At 41.6% G+C, this 20,918-nt stretch overlaps 4 protein-coding genes across 4 annotated transcripts in view; 3 read left to right on the plus strand and 1 right to left on the minus strand.

The window, feature by feature from the left end:
- Positions 1 to 1,049, plus strand: part of col7a1l (collagen type VII alpha 1-like) — a 51,076-nt gene extending 50,027 nt beyond the window's left edge. Inside the window, exon 105 of the mRNA XM_073480405.1 lies at positions 835 to 1,049. Coding sequence (XP_073336506.1) covers positions 835 to 1,049 — 215 coding nt within the window. The remainder of the gene's footprint in view (positions 1 to 834) is intronic.
- Positions 1,050 to 5,803: 4,754 nt separating this feature from the next.
- Positions 5,804 to 6,298, plus strand: ucn3l (urocortin 3, like). Its single transcript, XM_073480207.1, has one exon. It carries the CDS (start codon positions 5,804 to 5,806, stop codon positions 6,296 to 6,298), a length of 495 nt encoding a protein of 164 aa, XP_073336308.1.
- A 2,693-nt stretch (positions 6,299 to 8,991) lies between these two features.
- On the plus strand, positions 8,992 to 16,351 carry copg2 (COPI coat complex subunit gamma 2). Its single transcript, XM_073480442.1, has 24 exons — positions 8,992 to 9,119; positions 9,712 to 9,764; positions 9,901 to 9,981; positions 10,087 to 10,158; positions 10,301 to 10,380; positions 10,653 to 10,728; positions 10,847 to 10,939; positions 11,067 to 11,153; positions 11,326 to 11,483; positions 11,603 to 11,736; positions 11,851 to 11,918; positions 12,045 to 12,233; positions 12,698 to 12,793; positions 13,200 to 13,443; positions 13,741 to 13,816; positions 13,929 to 14,032; positions 14,138 to 14,263; positions 14,363 to 14,431; positions 14,520 to 14,701; positions 14,866 to 14,995; positions 15,139 to 15,236; positions 15,366 to 15,504; positions 15,660 to 15,758; positions 15,936 to 16,351. Exons 1-24 carry the CDS (start codon positions 9,083 to 9,085, stop codon positions 16,064 to 16,066), a joined length of 2,622 nt encoding a protein of 873 aa, XP_073336543.1. The 5' UTR covers positions 8,992 to 9,082; the 3' UTR covers positions 16,067 to 16,351.
- Positions 16,350 to 20,433, minus strand: mest (mesoderm specific transcript). Its single transcript, XM_073480443.1, has 12 exons — positions 20,349 to 20,433; positions 19,757 to 19,947; positions 19,401 to 19,480; positions 19,214 to 19,291; positions 18,993 to 19,129; positions 18,790 to 18,848; positions 18,548 to 18,588; positions 18,388 to 18,458; positions 18,184 to 18,285; positions 18,020 to 18,096; positions 17,575 to 17,638; positions 16,350 to 16,953 (listed from the first exon to the last, which is right to left on the minus strand). The coding sequence occupies exons 2-12, from the start codon at positions 19,908 to 19,910 to the stop codon at positions 16,836 to 16,838; spliced, it is 981 nt and encodes a 326-aa protein (XP_073336544.1). The 5' UTR covers positions 19,911 to 19,947; positions 20,349 to 20,433; the 3' UTR covers positions 16,350 to 16,835.
- Between the last annotated feature and the right edge of the window lie 485 nt (positions 20,434 to 20,918).

The raw sequence follows: 20,918 nt of genomic DNA on the forward strand, positions 1-20,918 counted from the left end.
TTTCCTGAGGCAATTTATTAATAAAGATATGCAATGGAGAAGTGTAATGAAGAATGCAGCATCCAAACGTTGTGCATAAGATGACAATACATTGACAGTATCCAACAGCTTGGCTTATAAAGGATGTATTGCCTAGCTTTGCACTAAGAACTCGTATTCAGGGGAACAGGAAATAAAAAGTTTAAAAATGATGGTTTTCAGCAAATACAACTAAAAACTAAAACTATCTTACATGTTGTATCTTGTAAGCTAGAAAACTAGTTACCACTGCATAAAAATCTTTACGGGACCCTGCTGTTGGCTAGCTAGCTTGCTATAATGGAGAAGAAAAGACGGGCGAGTTGGCGGCATTAAATGTTTCAGTGGAAGAGGGGATATTAACCCATTAATACATGGTCCGGGAAATTCAAAGCTAACAGGCTAATGTTAATGTTAGCATCTGCAACAGGCTAACAACAGTGTTAGCCAGTCCAACAGGCTGACATCAAGGTTAGCTTCTCCAACAGTTGTGGTTTGAGTAGTCAGTCATAATATTTCAGTGTTCATGTTGTCCGCCATCTAAGTTGAACGTACTCGAATATCTCCTGGAGTCCTGACAACCCTCCTTATTTATAGCTTTACAACACACTCTGCAAACTACTGGCATTAAGTGGCATGCATACATATTGTATTTTGAGTGTGTAGGACTTCATCAAGCTGGAAAAATGTAGGATGACATTATTGATCCCACTCCTTGAACTTCATAAAGGATTTTAGCAGCATATCCAACACCTGAAATATTGGAAAATGAAGTGATTTGAATCTATTTTAACCTGTTTCTCACCTAACATGCAGTTCCAACAACAGACCGCTGCCTGGAGCCGATGTCAGAGGGCGCCTGTTCAGAATACGTCCTGCTGTGGTACTTCCACCCTCGCTCAGGCGAATGCAGACCGTTTGTGTACGGGGGCTGTGGTGGCAACAGAAACCAATTCTCCTCACGACAGGAGTGCCAGAGCTGGTGCGGGATGGAGAGAAGTGGTCGGGGCTACCAATCAGATCACAGATGAAAATATATGTTGTGACAGCTAATCAGAAAAGGGTTTGGTTGTACTGTATGAATTTACATGTATGCATTTAGACTTCCACTGGTACTAAACCCTGAAGATGGAACCAGCAACCACAAACAAGGATATAATTTTTGTACATAACTGTGTAAAATGTTTAATATCTGAGTTATTTATATAGTTTAACAGCTGTTTCTTGATTTGTTTTATGGCCAACGTGTTCAAAATCTAAATGTGAATGTTAAAGACATGTTAATTTTGTCATTTTTATATGTATTTTATATATATTTAGACTGTGTTTACCACTAAAAGATTAAATATGTCTTTTCTTTTCGTGACGTCTTTGTCGTGCTTGTCTCGACTCTCTAACGTCCAGTCACCTTTCTCATGTTTTGTCAATTGCCCTGCATCCTGTGCGGAGTGAAAAATAAGAAGCTGGTAGCTGATTTCCTGCTGCCACCTCCACCACTACATATGCTTCTTTGGCAGGGGGTGTTATGGGTCAGGCTGGGAGCCAGATGAGGGGCCAACAGGGGCCCAGTGAGGGAGATCACGCGGGGACTGTTTTACAGGACTCTCCATCAGACAGACGCAGCAGTAACAGGGGATTCCTGCGTGGGTGTTGATGTGGGGGCAGGACGTATTCAAAGTGTTTTGTTTTTTTTCTGGCGGTGAAAATACACGACACAACTTACATTCTCTGGTTGTCTGCGGCGTGAATGCTCGCGTCGACATTCAGTGTCATAATGTAGCGTCTGCCACACAGTGCCGCAGCAGCTCCACCACCAGGTTTCTTTAAATTGACGTCCTCAAAATGTTTCCTCGCTGACAACGGTGAGCATTTGAAGCAGGAAATCCCAGTCACCTCAAACTGACGGATGAGTCTTTCAGCTACAAGCCTCCGGAGGCTTTCATCATATTAGTCACGATCTTGCACTGTAATGTACTCCCACATGCTACGATGCTTTATAGCTATGCAAGATGCAGTAACACAGTCTACAGTGACAGGATGTTCTCGCTGTACCACACCCCCTGACAACCTCAAATAGTAGAGATCGTTTTTTACTTAAAATAGACTTACTTGTGCTTGAAAGAACATCACTCATTTCCATGGAAAATAGATATTAAAAGCCCCCAAAAACTTGGTTTCAATGCGTCCTGTGGAGTTTTCTTGTGATCAAAGAACAGACAACAAAATATGTTAACATTCAGTTTCTTATGACTAAGAACGCATTTGTGTGCATCCGTAATTTCCAACAAATGTGTCAAATGCATTTATCTCCTCGTAAAACATTTGCAGAGCTGATTTTAAATCATGCCTCGTCTCCGATGTCTTCTTTGCTGTCTTTTTTGGTAAATTGCTAACATCATGAAACATGGAATTGACATCAGCAACTATTCAAAAAGATAAAGACAGTCACATACAGACACACATCTGCAGTTTAAACATAAATATTTTTTCAAGGAAAAAAATAAGGGATGGACAGGCTGCTATGAAGTAAAGGTGCACATAAAAACAAAATGTGAACCAGCTCATAAAAACATTGCTCTATAGCGCTCTACTTGGCCTCCTGGCAAATTCATACTCCAAACAAATCTGGGGCAGCAGATCACCAGAGTAAGAGCTAATTGTAGCTGTTAGCTGGTTAGCTCAGTTAGCCATGCAGCCAGTGGTCTGGACTGGGAGCTCGGGGACCAAGGGAGTGTTTGGTCTTTACACCGTAAGCACAAGAGCTTTGGACCAGGATGGGCCAGTCATAGCCAGTTAGCATCTCTTTAACACAATATATAGACATCACAATGTCAAAACTGCCATTTCTTCACATTTTGTTGATGATTTTAGTTACTTTTTGAATGTTTTCAACTAAAAATCTTCCATATTTTGGCTTAACGAGAAAGAATCAAATTAAAAGTTCAGAAAAAAGCAAACATTCTTATTTATGGAGAGTTTAACACTCAAAAACTCAGCTAATCTGCTTTTTATCAGGATTGTGATTAAACTTTGTTCAGTGCACTGAGCTCCACCCTCTTCAGACTAGCAAGAAAGGCAAGGACACAAATGCAGAAACCTATCTTCGTCACAAAACTAAAAGCTAAAGCTCAAGAAAAAGTTCAGATAGCCTCCATCAAAATAGAAGTGAAAGTATCTCAGCCTAGATATTCTTTTACTCGTTAAATATAAGAATCAATACGAGAGTAAAACGTGTGTTCAGTACTCCACGGATGAGTTCTCAACACGTCCTATTTCAGGGAACTAACAACGACATAATCCAGCAGAGCAATGAAAGTGTGATTTCTCTACTGAAGCTGAAAAGGAGCAAGTAATTCCACTTCAGAGATCAAATGGCGAGCAGAGGCAAAGAGTGGGAGGACGTCTTGTTGCAGTGTGTCACGGACTGTGATTACTCCAGCTGTGATGACTTACGGTCATATTAGTGTCACAATGAAGTTGCTCATTAGAGCTTGACCCAACAGCCTTTGATCCTCTCAGTCCGTCCATGCTCTCTCTTTGTGTTGACGTGATAATATATGTCACTGCAGGTGGTTCCCGTGGTGTGAAAACTCAAAGTTTTTAATTAAAACGCAATGTTCTCTGGATCTCAGATATCAGTCGCCTTTTGAAATTAAACAGCCGTATGCAGAGCATGAAAATGGTACACGCTGGGTCGTGTTATCAAACACAGTTCATGTGGTGTCATTCATCGGAAATTTTAAATGTCACATACACTGAAAGAGGCAACAACGTGTGTGAGTGAGTAATGTCAGGAGCATTATGCTATTAAAAGGGATTATAGTGGATTAAATGTGACATAAACTCGGCTTTGTTTCTGTAACATGTACAAAAAATTACATTGAAATTGAAGCATAAAATTGACGCCGCTTTCTCATAAGCTGTCCTTTATAATGGTGTTATAAGCTGGAACTAACAATATCATTAACTGTTAATACGTCATTAATAGAGCCACTTTTGGGTTGTTCCGGGTTATGAAATTCCCTCTGGATGTGCTTCTGTAAAGGTATAATTCATCAAAACACCTCCATGGCACACTTGATCCTTCGCCTTTTAGAAAAGTGCTGCAATCCGTTTGCAAAATCAATTTTTTTTTATCAACATTTATAAGATTTTTTGCTCCAAGACTGCAGAACTATGAGCATTTATTGACTCATCTTTTATTATTTATTATTGCCAACTTAATGGCTTATTGCAAACTATCACAAAATGTCTTTCAACCATCGAGACACAAATATTATCAGTTTACTGTCGCACACGACGAAGCAAAGCATCACATTTAAGAGCTCATATTTGACAAACTGGAAACAGCAACAGCTTTGAAAAACAGTGTATTGATTATCAAAGACTAATGGACCAGTTGATTAACTAGTGCAGCTCACAAGTCATCAGAGGTTTCCGTATGACACCAGGTTAAATAAAGAGATGCTTCCTCTGTTTAATAGATTTTATTCTATGACTTCTAGAAATTGAATGATGGAAGTGTCTGTGGTCCTGAATTGGGTCAATGGTTCTGAATTATGGAATTGGCCATGGTCCTGACAGACTGAGCTGTCCATTGTTTCCAAAAGTAATTGTCAGTTTCCCTGAAGGATTGTTACTGTCCATGGTTCTGAAAGAGAGCGGTGTCCACCTTCCTGCATTAAGGTACTGTCCTTGGTTCTAAAAGATGGAACTGTCCATGGTTCTGAAAGATGGAACTGTCCATGGTTCTGAAAGATGGAACTGTCCATGGTTCTGAAAGATGGAACTGTCCATGGTTCTGAAAGATGGAGCTGGCCTTGGTCCTGAAAGATGGAAATGTCTAATCAGTGGAAGTGTCCCCGGTTCTGAAAACTGAAACTGTCACTGGTGCTTAAGGATGGAAATGTCTGTGGTTCTGAATGGCAACTGTCCTTAACACGTGATTCCAACAATAACACCGATCATTTAAGGTGGACTACAGTAAAAACACGTCAAACGTTACAAAAATAGTTTGTCTTTGTTTGTGGAGTCGTGATGTCTCATGTTCTCAGGCGGGAGGTCACATTTACCAACTTTTTTTTTTTTTTTTTAATTACCACTACATCACCGCATCACAACCAATGGGGTACTTCACAGCGAACCAAAATGTCAACGGGATGACGTTGTTGCTGGCGTATGGGCTGCAGTTTGATGGCTCCTACTAAATGAATGCAGTGGGAATGGACGAGCGAGACACACTGCTGGTCAGACAGTGCGCACTGCTGACCTCCGCACACAGCACCACTTCACCAGGACTGCTTCTCACATTCTGACTCGGGAGGATCTTTTTTTTTTTAAATTTGTTTGTTTCTTTGCAGAGATACGTGTGGGCTGACCTCTCTCACTGTATTCTTTGCTGTAGGACACGAGTGGTAAGTTGTTGAAATGTATTGCTTGCGTGTTTGTGACACAGCTGTTCTCTTAACTGTTGTTGTGGATGAAATAGACGTTGTGCAAAAAGCTGACAGACTTTTTGAAGACACAAGCTCTGAAGTATCGATCTTAAAAGAAAATCTTTGAGTCCTAAAACTATATTTTTAATAAAGGAAGGGTTAAATAACAGTGTGGAGGAGACTGTTTGCTTCAGATTCAATGTGAAATGACACTTTTAGTTGACTATCAGTGCGTTTTTTGTCACTTGTTTTAAGATGAACACACTCAAAGACTGCACAAAAGAAATAAAATATGACTATATAAAGTAAATATTGTCCTTCCCTTCCTCACCTGTCCCAGAGGACACAGCATGCTGTCGTCCCTGAAGACCCTGCTGCTGCTCTCGGTCCTGTGCACACCGACCTCCAGCCTGTGCCTGCGCCTCTACCAGTCCCGCCTGGACCTCCTGTGCGACGACCAGATGGCGGTCGGGGTCCGGAGCGAAGAGGACGAGCAGGGTTACTCCCCCGTGGACGGCTGGGGGTCCCTCCTTCAGTCCGCGGAGTACCTCTCCTCCTCTTCCTCCTCCTCCTCCTCCACCTCCTCTTCTGCCGAGTCCAGCCGGGAAAAAAGGACTTCAAGTCCCGCTTCAAACTACCGCTTCATGAGCCGGACGAAGCTCAGAGGGCAGATGCTCCGCAACAGCAGCAGCAGCAAAGGGGACCGGAGGAGCAGGCTGACCCTGTCCCTGGACGTCCCCACCAACATCATGAACGTCCTCTTCGACGTGGCAAAGGCCAAAAACCTGCGCGCAAAGGCGGCCGAGAACGCGCGTCTGCTGGCTCAGATCGGCCGGAGGAAGTGAGCAGAGAGTCGGACACAACTTCGACCTCAACAGACAGCCATGACCAGTGTTGGCCTCCGTGATACTCAGATTACTTTAGAGTAATGGTGTCGTTTCTCCAGGGTGAAGGGTGTTTTTTTCTTTTTCCACTCACATTACAGACACGTTTCTTATTTAACTTAGCTGCTCTCATGTGAAGGAATCAGAGTCTCTTAGTAAAAAAAAATAATCAAACTTAAAAAGTGATTAGTTCACATCGGTTACTGACAACTCCACGCTCTTTATTAAAGCCTTTGTGGTGGGAATGATTCATCTGTTTCCTCACTATCTTAAATCAAGACAGAATAAAGTCAAGAGCAATAAGGACAGAGTTGTTTTACTTGTATCAAGATGGTTGGAGAAGAAAACATGAGATATTTCCACTGGAAACAGATGAAATGGTCTCATCCTCTGGCTTTAGGACTCTGTTGGAGGAAAAGGATGAATGCCTTCAGAGTCTCTCTTTTTATTTCCAGTAAAATGAATGTTTAATGAGGTTAGTTAGCCCCACACTCATCAAATTTTAAACCCTGGACTGAACAAGAAGAAGAAAGCGGTTGTGATTAGTCATTCTCACATCCAGACCAATGAAATGTTTTGTAATTCGGTTGCATAATCATAACATTAGGGTTGATATAATCATGTTTTGTTCTCTTCTCTCTGTCTCTTTCTCTTTGCTGCTTCATTTATTTATCTACTAAGTTCACATGGGAGCCCACAGTGACTCCAGATTCTGGTGTGAAACACAACACTGACACTGACATACTGTACAAACCAACTGCAAGATCGTGAAATACAGTAAAATGCAAATGCATGGGAATGTATGTGTTCATCAGATGTCTGTTATTTTTATACTCAAAATAAAGGATTATTTTTCCTCAAATAAAGCAGATGTAACGCACTACATTTGCCTTTTTTATATAAAGATTTTTTGCACAATGGAATCAATAAATAATGGATTTAATTTATTATTATTTTTTTTACTACTTTACTAAAGTAACTACTAGAGTCTTACTGACACGTCAGCATGTCTGACATTATCGGCCAGTTAAAGCTTATAGATATAAAGGTGTGGATGTATGTTGACCATCAGGTTACAAGAGATTACAACACAAAAATGTTCCAGAAAGTTCATATTATGTGTTAATAATTAAAAGAAATAGTATAATAACTATAAATATCCTCATCCGTGAGGCATGCATACACTATGATGAACAAATACCAAATATATATTCAGAAAAAGTCACTTATGGATGTGTTATCATGAACATCAGTTTGATTTTAGTTAGTATAATGCTTGAACTGTCACCAGTCAACAGCTTAATTTGGTTTATTCTTCTAAATTAAACACTTTATCAGCGTTTGGGTTTAAATCTGGAGTGTTGTTGTTCACCTGCCCAAGAGAAGGCTCATAACACAGAACAATGTCGACATCTAGTGGCCATTTGGCGTTAAAACACACCCCAAGGTTGTGAGTCAGCTCTGCAGGTGTGGAGCTGATTTGGTGCACAAATGTCAATGAGATTTAATTTGGTGTGATTTTTAAGATTCGTCTTTAAAACATTAAATCACACCAAATCACCAGTCAGCAATGGTGGAAAAGTAACAAAAAGTATATTTACTCAAGTTTGATGTACTTTGTACTCCACTTAATCCATATGATAACTAGTTACTAGTTACTTTGTAGATTATTTTCAGGTTGAAAATACAAAATAAACAAAACAAATTATAATGCATTATTATGGATAAAGATGAGACTGTGTCGATCCATTGGTAAAATTCATAAGCCAACCAGCACTGTGTAATAAAACATCAGCCCCAGCTGCAACATTCAAGTATTGTGTGTATAAATGCATCAGTAATCAGTGATGGAGTGTAACTAATTACATTTACTCAGGTACTGTGCTTAAGTGCTATATTAGGGTACTTTATTTAAGAATTTACATTTTCATCTACTTTATACTTCCATTTAACTACATTTTGAAGGCGAATATTGTACTTTTTCTCTGCTATTTTAGTCTGATAACTTTAGTTACAGTATTTGTTAATTTGCAGATAACACGCTGCCTCAGAGCCAAAGTAGGTAGTATATCGGACCTGATAATTGGTCAATATACTTTTACATAATTATAATACTTACTATAATTACTTTTGATGCTTGAGAACATTTAATATCAGATACTTTAAGACTTTTACTGAAGCACTGTTTGTATGGGTGATACATTTACTTTTACTCAGGTACAACTTTTGGGTACTTTTCACAAAACTGTCAATAATTATAATTCAATAATAAAATAATTAGTACTTTAGGTGCCTTAAGTGTATAAGGTTACTAATAGGTCTTACTCTTGTCCTCTCACTTGACAGTGTAAAAGAAAGGGTGCTTTTTTTTTTCTAAATCCTGATAAGTTGATTCCTTATAAGTTGAAAGTTTTAATTAATTTAAATTAATATAAATCATAATTAATGGATTAATTAATACAGGCACATTACACTGGTCAATTTAAATACAGTTAATACAAAGTGTTAATAATCACAATCAGTCATAATAAAGGACTGACTGTGATGGTGACTCTGCTTTGTCCTGCAGCTTGTCAGCAGCGCCCTCTGTCGGCCATTACGTAAAACGCCTCTGACGTACGTTCCGTTGACGTGGACGTCTCAACCGGAAGCGGGTTTTCATTTTGGCTACGTGGAAGTAGCTTCTCTTATGACCGAGGCGGAGAGCATCTTTTGCCCCTCGTCCGTCAGCTTCATTCCGGCATAATGATTAAAAAGTTTGATAAGAAGGACGAGGAGTCTGGTAAGATTGGAGAGTTATTACTTTTAATAGTGACACCGTTTGAAAAACGAAAATTGTGTCTGGACTGACAAGATGTTGGACGCTTTGGTAGCTAGCGGTGCTAGCCTGGTCAGTTAGCCGACTAGCTATCAGTCGGCTAACTGTACCTGGCTGTTACCTGTGGCTTGCAGGCTATTTTATATTTATAAAGCATGCATGCATGGTTAGCTATAACCTAATTAGCAGTTGCGTTGTCATTTTTATACGCTTTTATTTGATGTTACAGTAATAATAACACCGGTCGTACGCTGTTAGCTTAGCGTTAGCAATGCTAGGGTAGTGCCAGCTGGATGCTGTTAATTTAGTTTCACTAGTTAAGTGTCTTCTCAAAATCCAGACGGCTAAACCTTGCTGCAACTATTTTTTAATTTAAACAAGGTCTTTCTGCAAACGTACACGTGTTTTTGAAGCTCTTGGCTTTATTGAATAGGTTTAGCATAAGCTGGCGTCAACCCTGCGTCCTTTACGTGTGTTAGCTTTGAATGAAGTTCAATGAAGTAACACGTCAAGGTTTATATGCACAGAGTTCTCACTGTACTGTTTTGACATTTAGGAAGTGGGTCGAACCCTTTCCAGCATCTGGAGAAGAGTGCCGTGTTGCAAGAGGTAAAGCCTGTACTTGATAATACTTACATACACACACAAACATATTCTGCACTTCTATGAGACAAACAAGTATAAGCCAAAGTAACAAAACCCTGAAAAAAATGAAATGGAGTAAGGTTTCCTCTCTTGTTCACAGGCACGTATCTTCAATGAGACTCCTATCAATCCAAGAAGATGCCTCCACATTCTCACCAAGATCATCTACCTCCTCAACCAGGTAAAAAGATGTTTGACAAAAATGTAAAGTAGCTCTTTATTTGCATTTGTCGAGTGTGCCTTGACACCTAAACTCCCTCTCACTCTTGTGTCTTTGTTCATTCAGGGAGAGCATTTTGGGACCACAGAGGCCACGGAGGCCTTCTTTGCGATGACCAGGCTCTTTCAGTCCAATGATGTAAGATGTCATCCATTCTTTCAATCCTTCATTGGTTAATGGGTTAGGTACTTCATTCTGTTGTAGCTCAAGCTGCATAGTAGCAGTGTATAGTGCATTTTTGGAGAGTATTGCAAGTTTACACTCTTTCTTTCTCTCCCAGCAAACCCTGAGGAGGATGTGCTACCTTACCATCAAAGAGATGGCCAACATCTCTGAGGATGTCATCATTGTTACTAGCAGGTTTGTACCAAAAAGTTTAAATACTGATATCTCCTTCAGGAAGTGTCTTTCTCAGCTGAGTGGAAGTATCTCTGAAACTAGTTGTGGATATTTTGTTCACATTTGTTGTTTTAATGCACAAACACATAACAACAGATCGTTTTGCATGTACAAAATGTGATTTTTCTTGTGTTGTTATGATAGACAAAGGTCTTTGTAAAAGTGTTTTGTAATGTCTTTCCTTTTCTTATGAGTTCAGTGTCTTTAATTCTTCCTTGTGTGTTATTTAACAGCCTGACCAAAGACATGACAGGGAAGGAAGATGTGTACCGAGGACCTGCCATCAGAGCCCTCTGCAGGATCACAGATGTAAGCCCTCCTTCGTTTTTTTTTTTCTTCCTCCCCATCTCTGCCTCTATCTTTTCACCTCGTCCAAGAAAGAAAACAGAAACATTGTTTGTTGAATTTTCCCTGTCTTTTTCCACAGACCACCATGCTGCAGGCCATTGAGAGATACATGAAGCAGGCTATTGTTGACAAGGTGCCGAGTGTGTCCAGTTCAGCCTTGGTCTCCTCACTGGTAAATAAACTACAGTTTCATATTTAACTTATTGGTATTTTGTGATCTATAACTGAGACAAAGTTGTGTAATCATGAATCATAAAATTGCTGGTGGGTGATTAATTCCTTTCTATTTGTGTGTTCAGCACATGGTGAAGATGAGCTACGACGTGGTGAAGCGTTGGGTGAATGAAGCCCAGGAAGCTGCTTCCAGTGACAACATCATGGTCCAGGTGAGTTATATAGACATGTGTAAAGACTTCAGGATTTATTTTATTTTAACACATCTATTTTGTATGCATTTTTATATAGCAAACAAGTACTCGACAATGAATGTCATATAGTTGAGATTAACCTGAATACACTAATTTCATAGCTGTTGTTTGTGTGTGTCCTGTCTTCCAGTACCATGCCCTGGGCCTGTTGTATCACCTCAGGAAGAACGACCGCCTCGCCGTTACCAAGATGCTCAACAAGTTCACCAAGTCCGGTCTCAAGTCTCCCTTCGCCTACTGCATGCTCATCCGGATCGCCAGCAAACTGCTGGACGAGACAGAGGGAGGGTGAGCAGACCTGCAGTAATCTAATCTGATGCTCCAGTAGAGACAGTTGATAAATTATCTGCTGTCATCTTTACTATCTCAGCTTGTTTACAGGATGTGTTCTGTCTTTATGTTCTCAGTCACGACAGCCCACTGTTCGACTTCATTGAGAGCTGCCTGAGGAACAAGAACGAGATGGTGGTGTACGAGGCTGCCTCTGCCATTGTCCACATGCCCAACTGTACAGCCAGGGAGCTGGCCCCAGCTGTGTCTGGTCAGTAGTTTACTCACGGCTCATTAATTTATCATTATGTGTTGTTTCAGTTCACTTTCCTGATTATATCCCCTGTTTATGAGTCTCATTGTGATTTTATTTGTCTTCCTGCAGTGTTGCAGCTCTTCTGCAGCTCTCCCAAAGCAGCATTGAGATACGCTGCAGTCAGGACCCTCAACAAGGTACATCTTCACTTAGAACTGCAGCAATTAATCAATCAACTAGTCAATTATATAAATATACAGCTTAATTTTTCAGTTTAATACATACTTAAGCATCTACACTGATGTTTCCTTTGTGTCCACCAGGTGGCCATGAAGCATCCATCAGCTGTGACCGCCTGCAACTTGGACCTGGAGAACCTGATCACCGACTCGAACCGCAGCATCGCCACGCTGGCCATCACCACACTGCTCAAGACCGGCAGTGAGAGCAGCGTGGACCGACTCATGAAGCAGATCTCCTCTTTTGTGTCTGAGATCTCAGATGAGTTCAAGGTCAGACACTTTTCTTTAGTTTAATTTAATTCATACTCATAGGGTGTTTAGGTGTGAGTAGGAAGAAATTACATTAGCTGCACATCGATAAGTTGCTGAAATCCCCTGAAGTAGGACATGAAAGCTCTGTAATTTAAACTACCCACTGACTTCCACAGAGAAGGATGAGGAAAAAAGATTTCTTTCCATGGATAAACAATTTATCTTGATTTAAATAAGAAAAAAAATCATTGAATACATTTTTAGGAATGAGGATTAGACAGTAGTTTGAGTTGCAAATGCATAATGTGTGGGAGTGTGTCGTGATTAGGTGTTTTTTATCACCCAGGATTTCAGCTCCTGTCGCCACAAAAGATTCATTTTTAATATGAGATTCGCAGCTTCACCTCCCTTTTTTTAAATCTTGTTATATTTGTTCTATTTTCTGTTGTCCTAAATCTGTCCCCGCTGCTTGTTTACCACAGGTGGTGGTGGTGCAGGCCATCAGCGCTCTGTGCCAGAAGTATCCCAGGAAGCACAGCGTCATGATGAACTTCTTGTCCAACATGCTCAGAGATGATGTAAGTTGATTATTAACAGACCTCTGACAATCTTTCGCAATTTGGTCTTCGCCTCGAAGGGGCACAGTCCATATCAGTGAAATCCTCATGCAAACAGAAAACTATTGTTACCACAGTTGGCATTTGGGAAGCTTGCATGCTTCTACATGTTTAAGTATTCAAATGACTAAAATCTGGTTTATGTGCTGACGTATTTAAAGACATACACACGATAGAAAAGATATGTTTTTATAACAACAGATGTTCAAGTATACATCAATGTTGAGCAGTTGTTGATCAAAACAGTTGTTTTCAGTCCAACAAAATAAGTGCAAAAGATAATAAGTTAAAACCTACAGTGTAAGTTGCAGTTGTGTTTACTTTTTAATTTGAGCACCAGACTCACAGTGACCACGTCTCCCTGCAGGGCGGTTTTGATTACAAGCGGGCCATCGTGGACTGCATCATCAGCATCATCGAGGAGAACCCTGAGAGCAAAGAGACGGGCTTGGCCCACCTGTGCGAGTTCATCGAGGACTGCGAGCACACGGTGCTCGCCACAAAGATCCTGCACCTGCTGGGCAAAGAGGGCCCGCGCACCCCGCAGCCCTCCAAGTACATCCGCTTCATCTTCAACCGAGTGGTTCTGGAGAGCGAGGCTGTTCGTGCAGGTGAGACAAACTCTTATGAATTGTAGTTCAGTAGTTCAGTTGCAATACCACCAAGTTAAACTGTTTAACCCGGACAAAATTTATCAGAGCACACAGAGCAATTGTGTTGTGATGTGTTGTTTGGGCTAAGGTGGTGTTCCCTCATCAAATAAATAGCTACTTCAAGAAGTCATAAGTTTAAATCGTTTCTGTTAGTGCTGCTTTTATTCAGTATGGCTAAGTGAAAGTTCACTGAGGATAGCACTGTTATTTAACGGCATTTAAAGTTTAAATGCTTATTTCCTCTTCTGCCCTCAGCTGCTGTCAGCGCTTTGGCTAAATTTGGAGCTCAGAATGATGATCTGCTGCCGAGCGTCCTGGTTCTCATGCAGAGGTACTCCATTTTTTTGTCTTGCGTGACTGTGGTTCCCTGCATTTCACCTTGGAAAATACGAAGCAAACACTGGATAAATTATTTGTAAGATGACTCATGTCTGTGCTTGTAGGTGCATGATGGACAGTGATGATGAGGTGCGAGACAGAGCTACCTTCTACATGAACGTGCTGCAGCAGAAGCAGAAGGCTCTGAATGCCGCCTACATCTTTAATGGTAAACACACTCACACACAAACACACACACTAAGGGTATACTATTGATTCACAGTGGCTGCTGGTCAACAGCATTAACGTCTCATCTTCTGTCTGTTGCTCTCAGGTCTGTCTGTCTCCATCCCCGGCCTGGAGAAGTCCCTGCACCAGTACACTCTGGATCCCTCGGAGAAACCATTCGACATGAAGTCTGTCCCTCTGGCCACCACTCCGATCACAGAACAGAAAACAGGTACAACCACATAGCTGTTTATTAATCTACTTAGGGTTTCTCCTGATTTTTATACTCAGGAATCGGATCGTTAAAGAGTGTTAATGTTTTTCTTCCCAGAAATCGCCCCTATTGCCACGAGCAAACTGCCAGAAAAGTTGGCCCCATCACGCCAGGACATTTATCAAGGTAAGATTGTAAACAGTATGCATCCGTCATCAGATTCAACATGAATGTGATGACATTAAGACATTGAAAATCTTGTCTTTGCTGACAGAACAACTGGCGGCCATCCCAGAGTTCCAGGGTCTCGGCCCGCTCTTCAAGTCGTCCGACCCGGTGCAGCTGACGGAGGCTGAGACAGAATATGTGGTGCGCTGCATCAAACACACCTTCGCCAGACACATGGTGTTCCAGTTCGACTGCACAAACACGCTGAATGACCAGCTCCTGCAGAAGGTACCAGCTGAGAGGCCATTTTTGTTTTATTAAGTTGGATTTTCCTGGAGATTTATTAAGATATTTGTCTATAAATCTTTATTTGAACAGTATGCAAAATTGTTCCAGGATTAGACGGTAGGAAACAAATTTGACTGATTGCATCTTGTTCCTCTTTGTGTCAGGTTTTGGTACAGATGGAGCCATCAGAGTCCTATGAGGTGATTCACTACATCCCGGCCCCCAGCCTCCCCTACAGTCAGCCTGGTTCCTGCTACACTCTGGTCCGACTGCCTGATGACGACCCCACAGCTGGTAGGAACACTAAGACATTATTGGGCTCATGGGACAGTAAAAGTGGGTTTAAATGGAAAAGAAATATTCAAATAAAATGATATATTATATATATATATATATTAAAATATTAAAGAAAATCTTTGTGTCCCATCTGTCCACAGTGTCTTGTACGTTCAGTTGTACAATGAAGTACCTGGTCAGAGACTGCGACCCAAACACAGGAGAGCCTGACGATGACGGTTACGACGATGAATATGTGGTGCGTAATCTCAGCACATCTACAAAACTATCCAAGTTATGAGTTTTGTGTATTTTCATCAATGTAAATGATCATTTCCCCCCTCCATCTTTCTTGTTCCTTCTCCGCCTCCGCCCTGCTCTTCTTTAGCTGGAGGATCTGGAGGTCACGGTTGCCGACCACATCCAGAAGGTTTTGAAACCGAACTTCGGAGCAGCGTGGGAAGAAGTGGGAGATGAAAATGAGAAGGAGGAGACTTTTGCCCTGGCGTCTGTACGGACTCTAGACGGTACGCAGACGTCGGAGATTTAGGCTGAAATCATGATGATTACTTTTTGTATATTTTTGCAGAAAACTGCTCCTAGGGATTTACACTATGTTAAATGATGCTTGATTTATGCAATAAGAGAAAATATGTGACTAATGTGTGTTTTTCTTGTACAGAGGCGGTGGGTAACATCATCAGCTTCATGGGAATGCAGCCATGTGAGCGCTCGGACAAAGTTCCTGAAAACAAGAACTCGCACGTCCTCTTCCTCGCTGGTAGGTGTTGGATATCAAGATGAATGTGGTCACAGTTTAGTATTTAAGAAGAGTTGTTTTATACAAATAAAACGCAAATATTTAATGTCTTTATGCAGGATTACATTGCCTCATGTTTTTAAGATGTTATCTGTTTCTTCTTGTGATTTGATTGGCTTTCCGTCCATCTCCTCTCAGGTGTGTTTCGGGGAGGTCATGACGTGCTGGTCCGAGCTCGCCTGGCGCTGGCCGACGGCGTCACCATGCAGGTGACGGTTCGCAGCAGCGAAGAAACAGTTGTTGATGTCATCCTGGCATCCGTGGGCTAAACACTCATGCTGCAGCTTCGTGCCAACACAACCACGAGATGTTTCACCTCTCTGACACTTCATGTTGCTCTTTTCCACGGCTCTAAAATTTTATGTATACTGATATTGTGATTATTATGCTGTCAACAGCCAACCTGAAAGAAACATAAATGTTTTATTATTCTAGTAAATGAACTAAAAAGTGTTTCTTCATTGTTTTCTTTCTACTGTCTGCTGGTCCTCATGTTTTCTTTGCAGTAAGAATATTCTTCTGTCAAATCTTCAATAAATCTGACTGTCAAAGTACAGCAGCTTTCATTCAATTTATTATTTTTTATACAAAACTAGTTTTATTTGAAGAAAAGTCGACACTTGGTTGTTTCATTGACATCAAGAGAAATGTAGAAAATCATATCAAAATTCATTCAGAGTGCAGCTGATTTGAACAGAAAATGGAGGGAATCAAAACGTGTCCCACAGATGAGTTCAATAATCACACAAACTGAAGTATCATGCTTCCTCTGAGTGTTCATAATCAACACTCCCCATCAGCTGTGTCAGTTAGTTGCATTAAGTAAAATTAATCATGTTTCTAGCTCTAGCTTCCAATGCCAGCGACTGACATTTAAGATGCTGGTAAATTAGCCGATCATCTGTGATTACATCTCAAACTGACGCAGCTTTCCTCCTGCGTACAATCATCAGGAAAAAGGTCATTTATCACTTTGAAGTGTTGCAAAAGAATCCAACAGCTTGTACAGGTTCTTGAACGCAGGCGTTTGGTTCCCCTTCAGAAAGAGTGGATGAAATTGAAATATGCCTTGAGGAAGCCGGTGGGATCTTCCAGCTGAGGGTAGTGGCTGATGTGTTCGTCCAAAATGGTTACTGTCGACCTCTGGACCAGCTGCCTGCAGGAACAAAATACAAATCTGAGATAAACGAGATTATCGCAGGCAAAAGATAAAGACAGGAATGATGGATGTTGGTTTAAAATGTTCTCTGTGAGTAATCATGTTCTGAGTTCAAATCCAGCCAGAGGCTATTGTTCCATGTTCATCTTTATATTAGAGATTATGTTGTAGGAGTTTGTATTATAAAAAACATATATATAAACTGGAGAAAGCCTTTTAAAATGAAGATGAAAATGCAAACATGCGTACTGCAGCATTATTTTCATTTAAACAATAAGTAGAAAACAAGATTTAAACCATCATTCTGACTACATGATACTATGACACAGAGAGGAGTTAACCCTATCATGGTTTTTTTTCACAGCCATTAGCTTATATTTGTAAATGCAGCTTCAGTCGAAAGACATTAAGTCATTTAAAAAGCTAGACCTTCCTCCTAACTTACATATAAAGTATAAACTTCATAGGTAAACAATAAACTGTGTGAAGACTACAGCAAGAACATGGCTCAGGTTATCTGTAAAACGACCCTTTACCTTGCAATTTGTAAGTGAGCAGACGAGTGTATTATGGATAATCTGAGCGGGGCTTTAAGAATCAGAGGTGGGGGACACTCACTGGTAAAGACGGATGAACTGGGGATGAGGGTTGACTGGGTCCAGGGGTCCGTAGATCATGTGCACTGAAAGACAAGGAGGAGACGGAGGGAGGAAGAGTGAGAAATGGTGGAGAGATTCAAAAGGGAGGTCTTACAGGAGGCTGGCTCATTTTAAATTTCAGACGAACTGCCTCAGAAACCCTGGCTGAAGTCTTTTTGCTGCATTTGACATGAGGTCTGTGTGAGCAGCACACATCCCTACCCCCACGTCCCTCTTCAGAGCTCCGGATCACAGATGGACTACGAGGCTTCTCCCCGCAGGCTAAGCAGCTTAGTTTCGGCATGTCTCCGGCTGGCCAAGGCTGCCGGGTTAATACACCTTCAGGGGATGTTTGAGCCTACATAAAAAAACTTCCTCCCTCTGATTTATTAACATCATGATGTCTGATGCAACTGTGAACTCACGTGGGACGAAGGTGGAAGTGAGCGCGCCCACCCAGCGATCTCTGTGTTTTGATCTCTGGTTGATGTACTGCAGAATACTGAAAGAGAGGGAAGAGTCAGAGATTAATGAACAGAGATAAACAACAGGAGAAAAGATGATTTAAACTCAAAGCAAACACACACACCTGTCCATGACTAGGTTGCCATCGTTGTAGCGTATACCCGTCCACATGTCCCAGAACTCAGCGTCTGTGGGCTGCGTGTACGGACCGAACACGTCTCCAATCCTACCAGACAACAGGAAACAACGTCAGCAATGAAAAGAAATATTCATGCACGTACATACCGGTTTTAATCTCTAATTTGGAACAATAATCTGGCTATGTTACCCCTTTTGGAAGATCATATAATTGGTGAGACGTGTCAGAAGTGGAGCCAGAAAACTGGAGTCCTTCAGAAGCTTAAGGAGACAAAACAACCCCAAATTTTTAAAATCTGAATAATTCCACATGAGCTGAACCGTAGAAGAAGAAAACAAAGGTGACTCACAGTCTGCAGCAGCCGTGGATAATGTGTTTCTGGGAACAATCCTGTTGGAAATAAAAGTATCACTTCCACTGTAATCACATTTGGGTAAAGTCATAAGACTCATTTACGAATGTTGGTGCAGCGCTGCAGCTAATGATTCCCAGAACACAGAAGGAAGTCTTTAAATTGCTTGTTTCCACTGAAATCTTCAGAATCCAGAACGTTTTCTACATCATGTCCAAAGTAAACAGACTGCACTCTACCTCCATTAGAGAGACACAGGCTGTTAAAGGTCAGGTGGCCTGTGCGGTTCTGGTCACTCCTGGTTTGGTCGTGGGGCAGAGAAAAAACCAACACAGAGAGAAGGAGGGGTGGTGAGCAGGTTTGACTCTGTTTTTGATTATTTGCATAAATACACTGGCACACACACACACACACACACACACACACACACACACACACATACCTGTAGAGCAGCTCCAGGGCCACAGTGTCTCCATAGTCGTGGGACACCAGATTCACTCGCTGGTTGCTCAGACCCAAGTGAGCCACCAGGGCCTCCACCACACTGGCCTGCTCGAAGATTGAGTACCTGTGGGGGCGCTGGGACGGTCAGACACAGAAGGAAATGAGATAAAGAAGCATCATGCAGGGTATTTAATTAAAAAAAAAACATATTTGACTCACTGGCTTGTCACTGAAGCCAAAACCCAGGAAGTCGAGTGCTATGACTCGATGGAAGTGCTGGGTGAGCGGCTCCCAGATCTGTGTGGGGGACAAAAAATGTGCTTACTTGACCGGTTCACATAAGAGCTGGTTCCCAAAAACACCCTAAATTTTTCAGTTATAGCTACTGAGCGTGTGCAGCGGGTACCTTGCTCCAGTCGTAGCTGGAGGTGGGGAAGCCGTGGAGCAGAATGACGACATCAGAGCTTCCCAAAGCACCGTAGGAATCTGGAGGAATACATGTGTAATAAACACAGGGGCAAATGTGTAGTGTGCACAAAAGATATACCTGAGTAAAAGTACAGATTGCATGTTAAAATATTGCAGCCATGCGAATAGTACTTGAGTAAAACTCTCAAGTCTCTGATATTAAAAGTACTTTTCTGGCAATAAATATACACAACTCAAGTAAAAGTAAGCATTGATCAGAAGTCCTTAAAATGCTCAAAAAACAAATGGACCTCTGATCATCTAAAAAAAAGTCCACAATGACGTCCCTCTCACCTCTGTAGAAGATCTCCCTGCCCCGGAAGTGGAAGACCTCCCCGGCATCGTGCCACTTCTGCAGGGCAGGTGACAGCTGAGGGGGCGGGATGTGCAGGTAGACGGCCACCAGTGGGATGCAGATCAAACCCACATGAATCCACCACTCTCTCATGTTGGAGCTCAGCGGTGGGGGAGTCTCATTCCTGCCTCTGTTAGAAACAAAACACGGAGGGAACAATGACGGGGGGGGACGATCCGTACAGGTGTATGGAGGGCGTGTTTAGAGGCGGGATTCAGGCTGAGTCTGCCTCCACACCTCCACTGTAGACAGCAATAAAACATTACAAGACCACATGCTACACTAATATGCACCTGGGTGAGGTTTTCTGTCAAGAAACAGCTCAAATAAAAACCCGCTGAAGACTTCAGTCATTCAAACACGAATAAAACGTGAACTTACGGGCACGTTAAGTTAGCTAAAATGGTCGCGTTCAACGGGAAAGACAACACCTCACGACACCTGCACACCTCTAATCCTCCACCACGTTAACTATCAAACTACTTCTGTGTATTATATGAGGCTCACGCGAGAACTGTGAGCAGTACTTACAGAAATGTTGCGACCTGTCACTAGCAGACCTTCGCCCAGTGTTTGGGAACCATTACCGCACAGCGCATTCCTGCGGAGCGGAAAGGACCCACGGTGTGCACAGAGCAGGGAAAAACAAGACGTCTCACTCTGTTTTTATTTCCGGGTCCCTCGAACGTTCAAGAGTGCGGTGTGCTGGCGGCGGACTTGGCTGTGGTTGTCACTCGTGAAGAAGAGAAAACCGAGTGAGGCATCTCAATAATTAACAATCTGTGGTTAAAGGGCGACAGGCTGAGACCAGGGGAGAAGTCTACTGCCCTCTGCTGGTCTGGATGTGCAACTACACATAAGCTTACTATATTTAATAATCATCATATCTAGATATAATTCATGGTTATAAGTCGATTAATCAGTAAGGACATGACCAGGAAATCAAATTAAAAAAATAATTAAATAATTTTCATTAAATTATATAATGATGTAGTGTCTAAAAATGTCATTTCAAAGCCTGTGAAAACTTGGTTTGAAATCTGAAGTTTTTCTGTATAATATAAAGTATTTAAGACAAAACTTTACATTTTAATTTAAAGT

Source organism: Pagrus major, chromosome 14 (genome assembly GCF_040436345.1).
Source record: "Pagrus major chromosome 14, Pma_NU_1.0".
Classification (NCBI taxonomy): domain Eukaryota; kingdom Metazoa; phylum Chordata; class Actinopteri; order Spariformes; family Sparidae; genus Pagrus; species Pagrus major.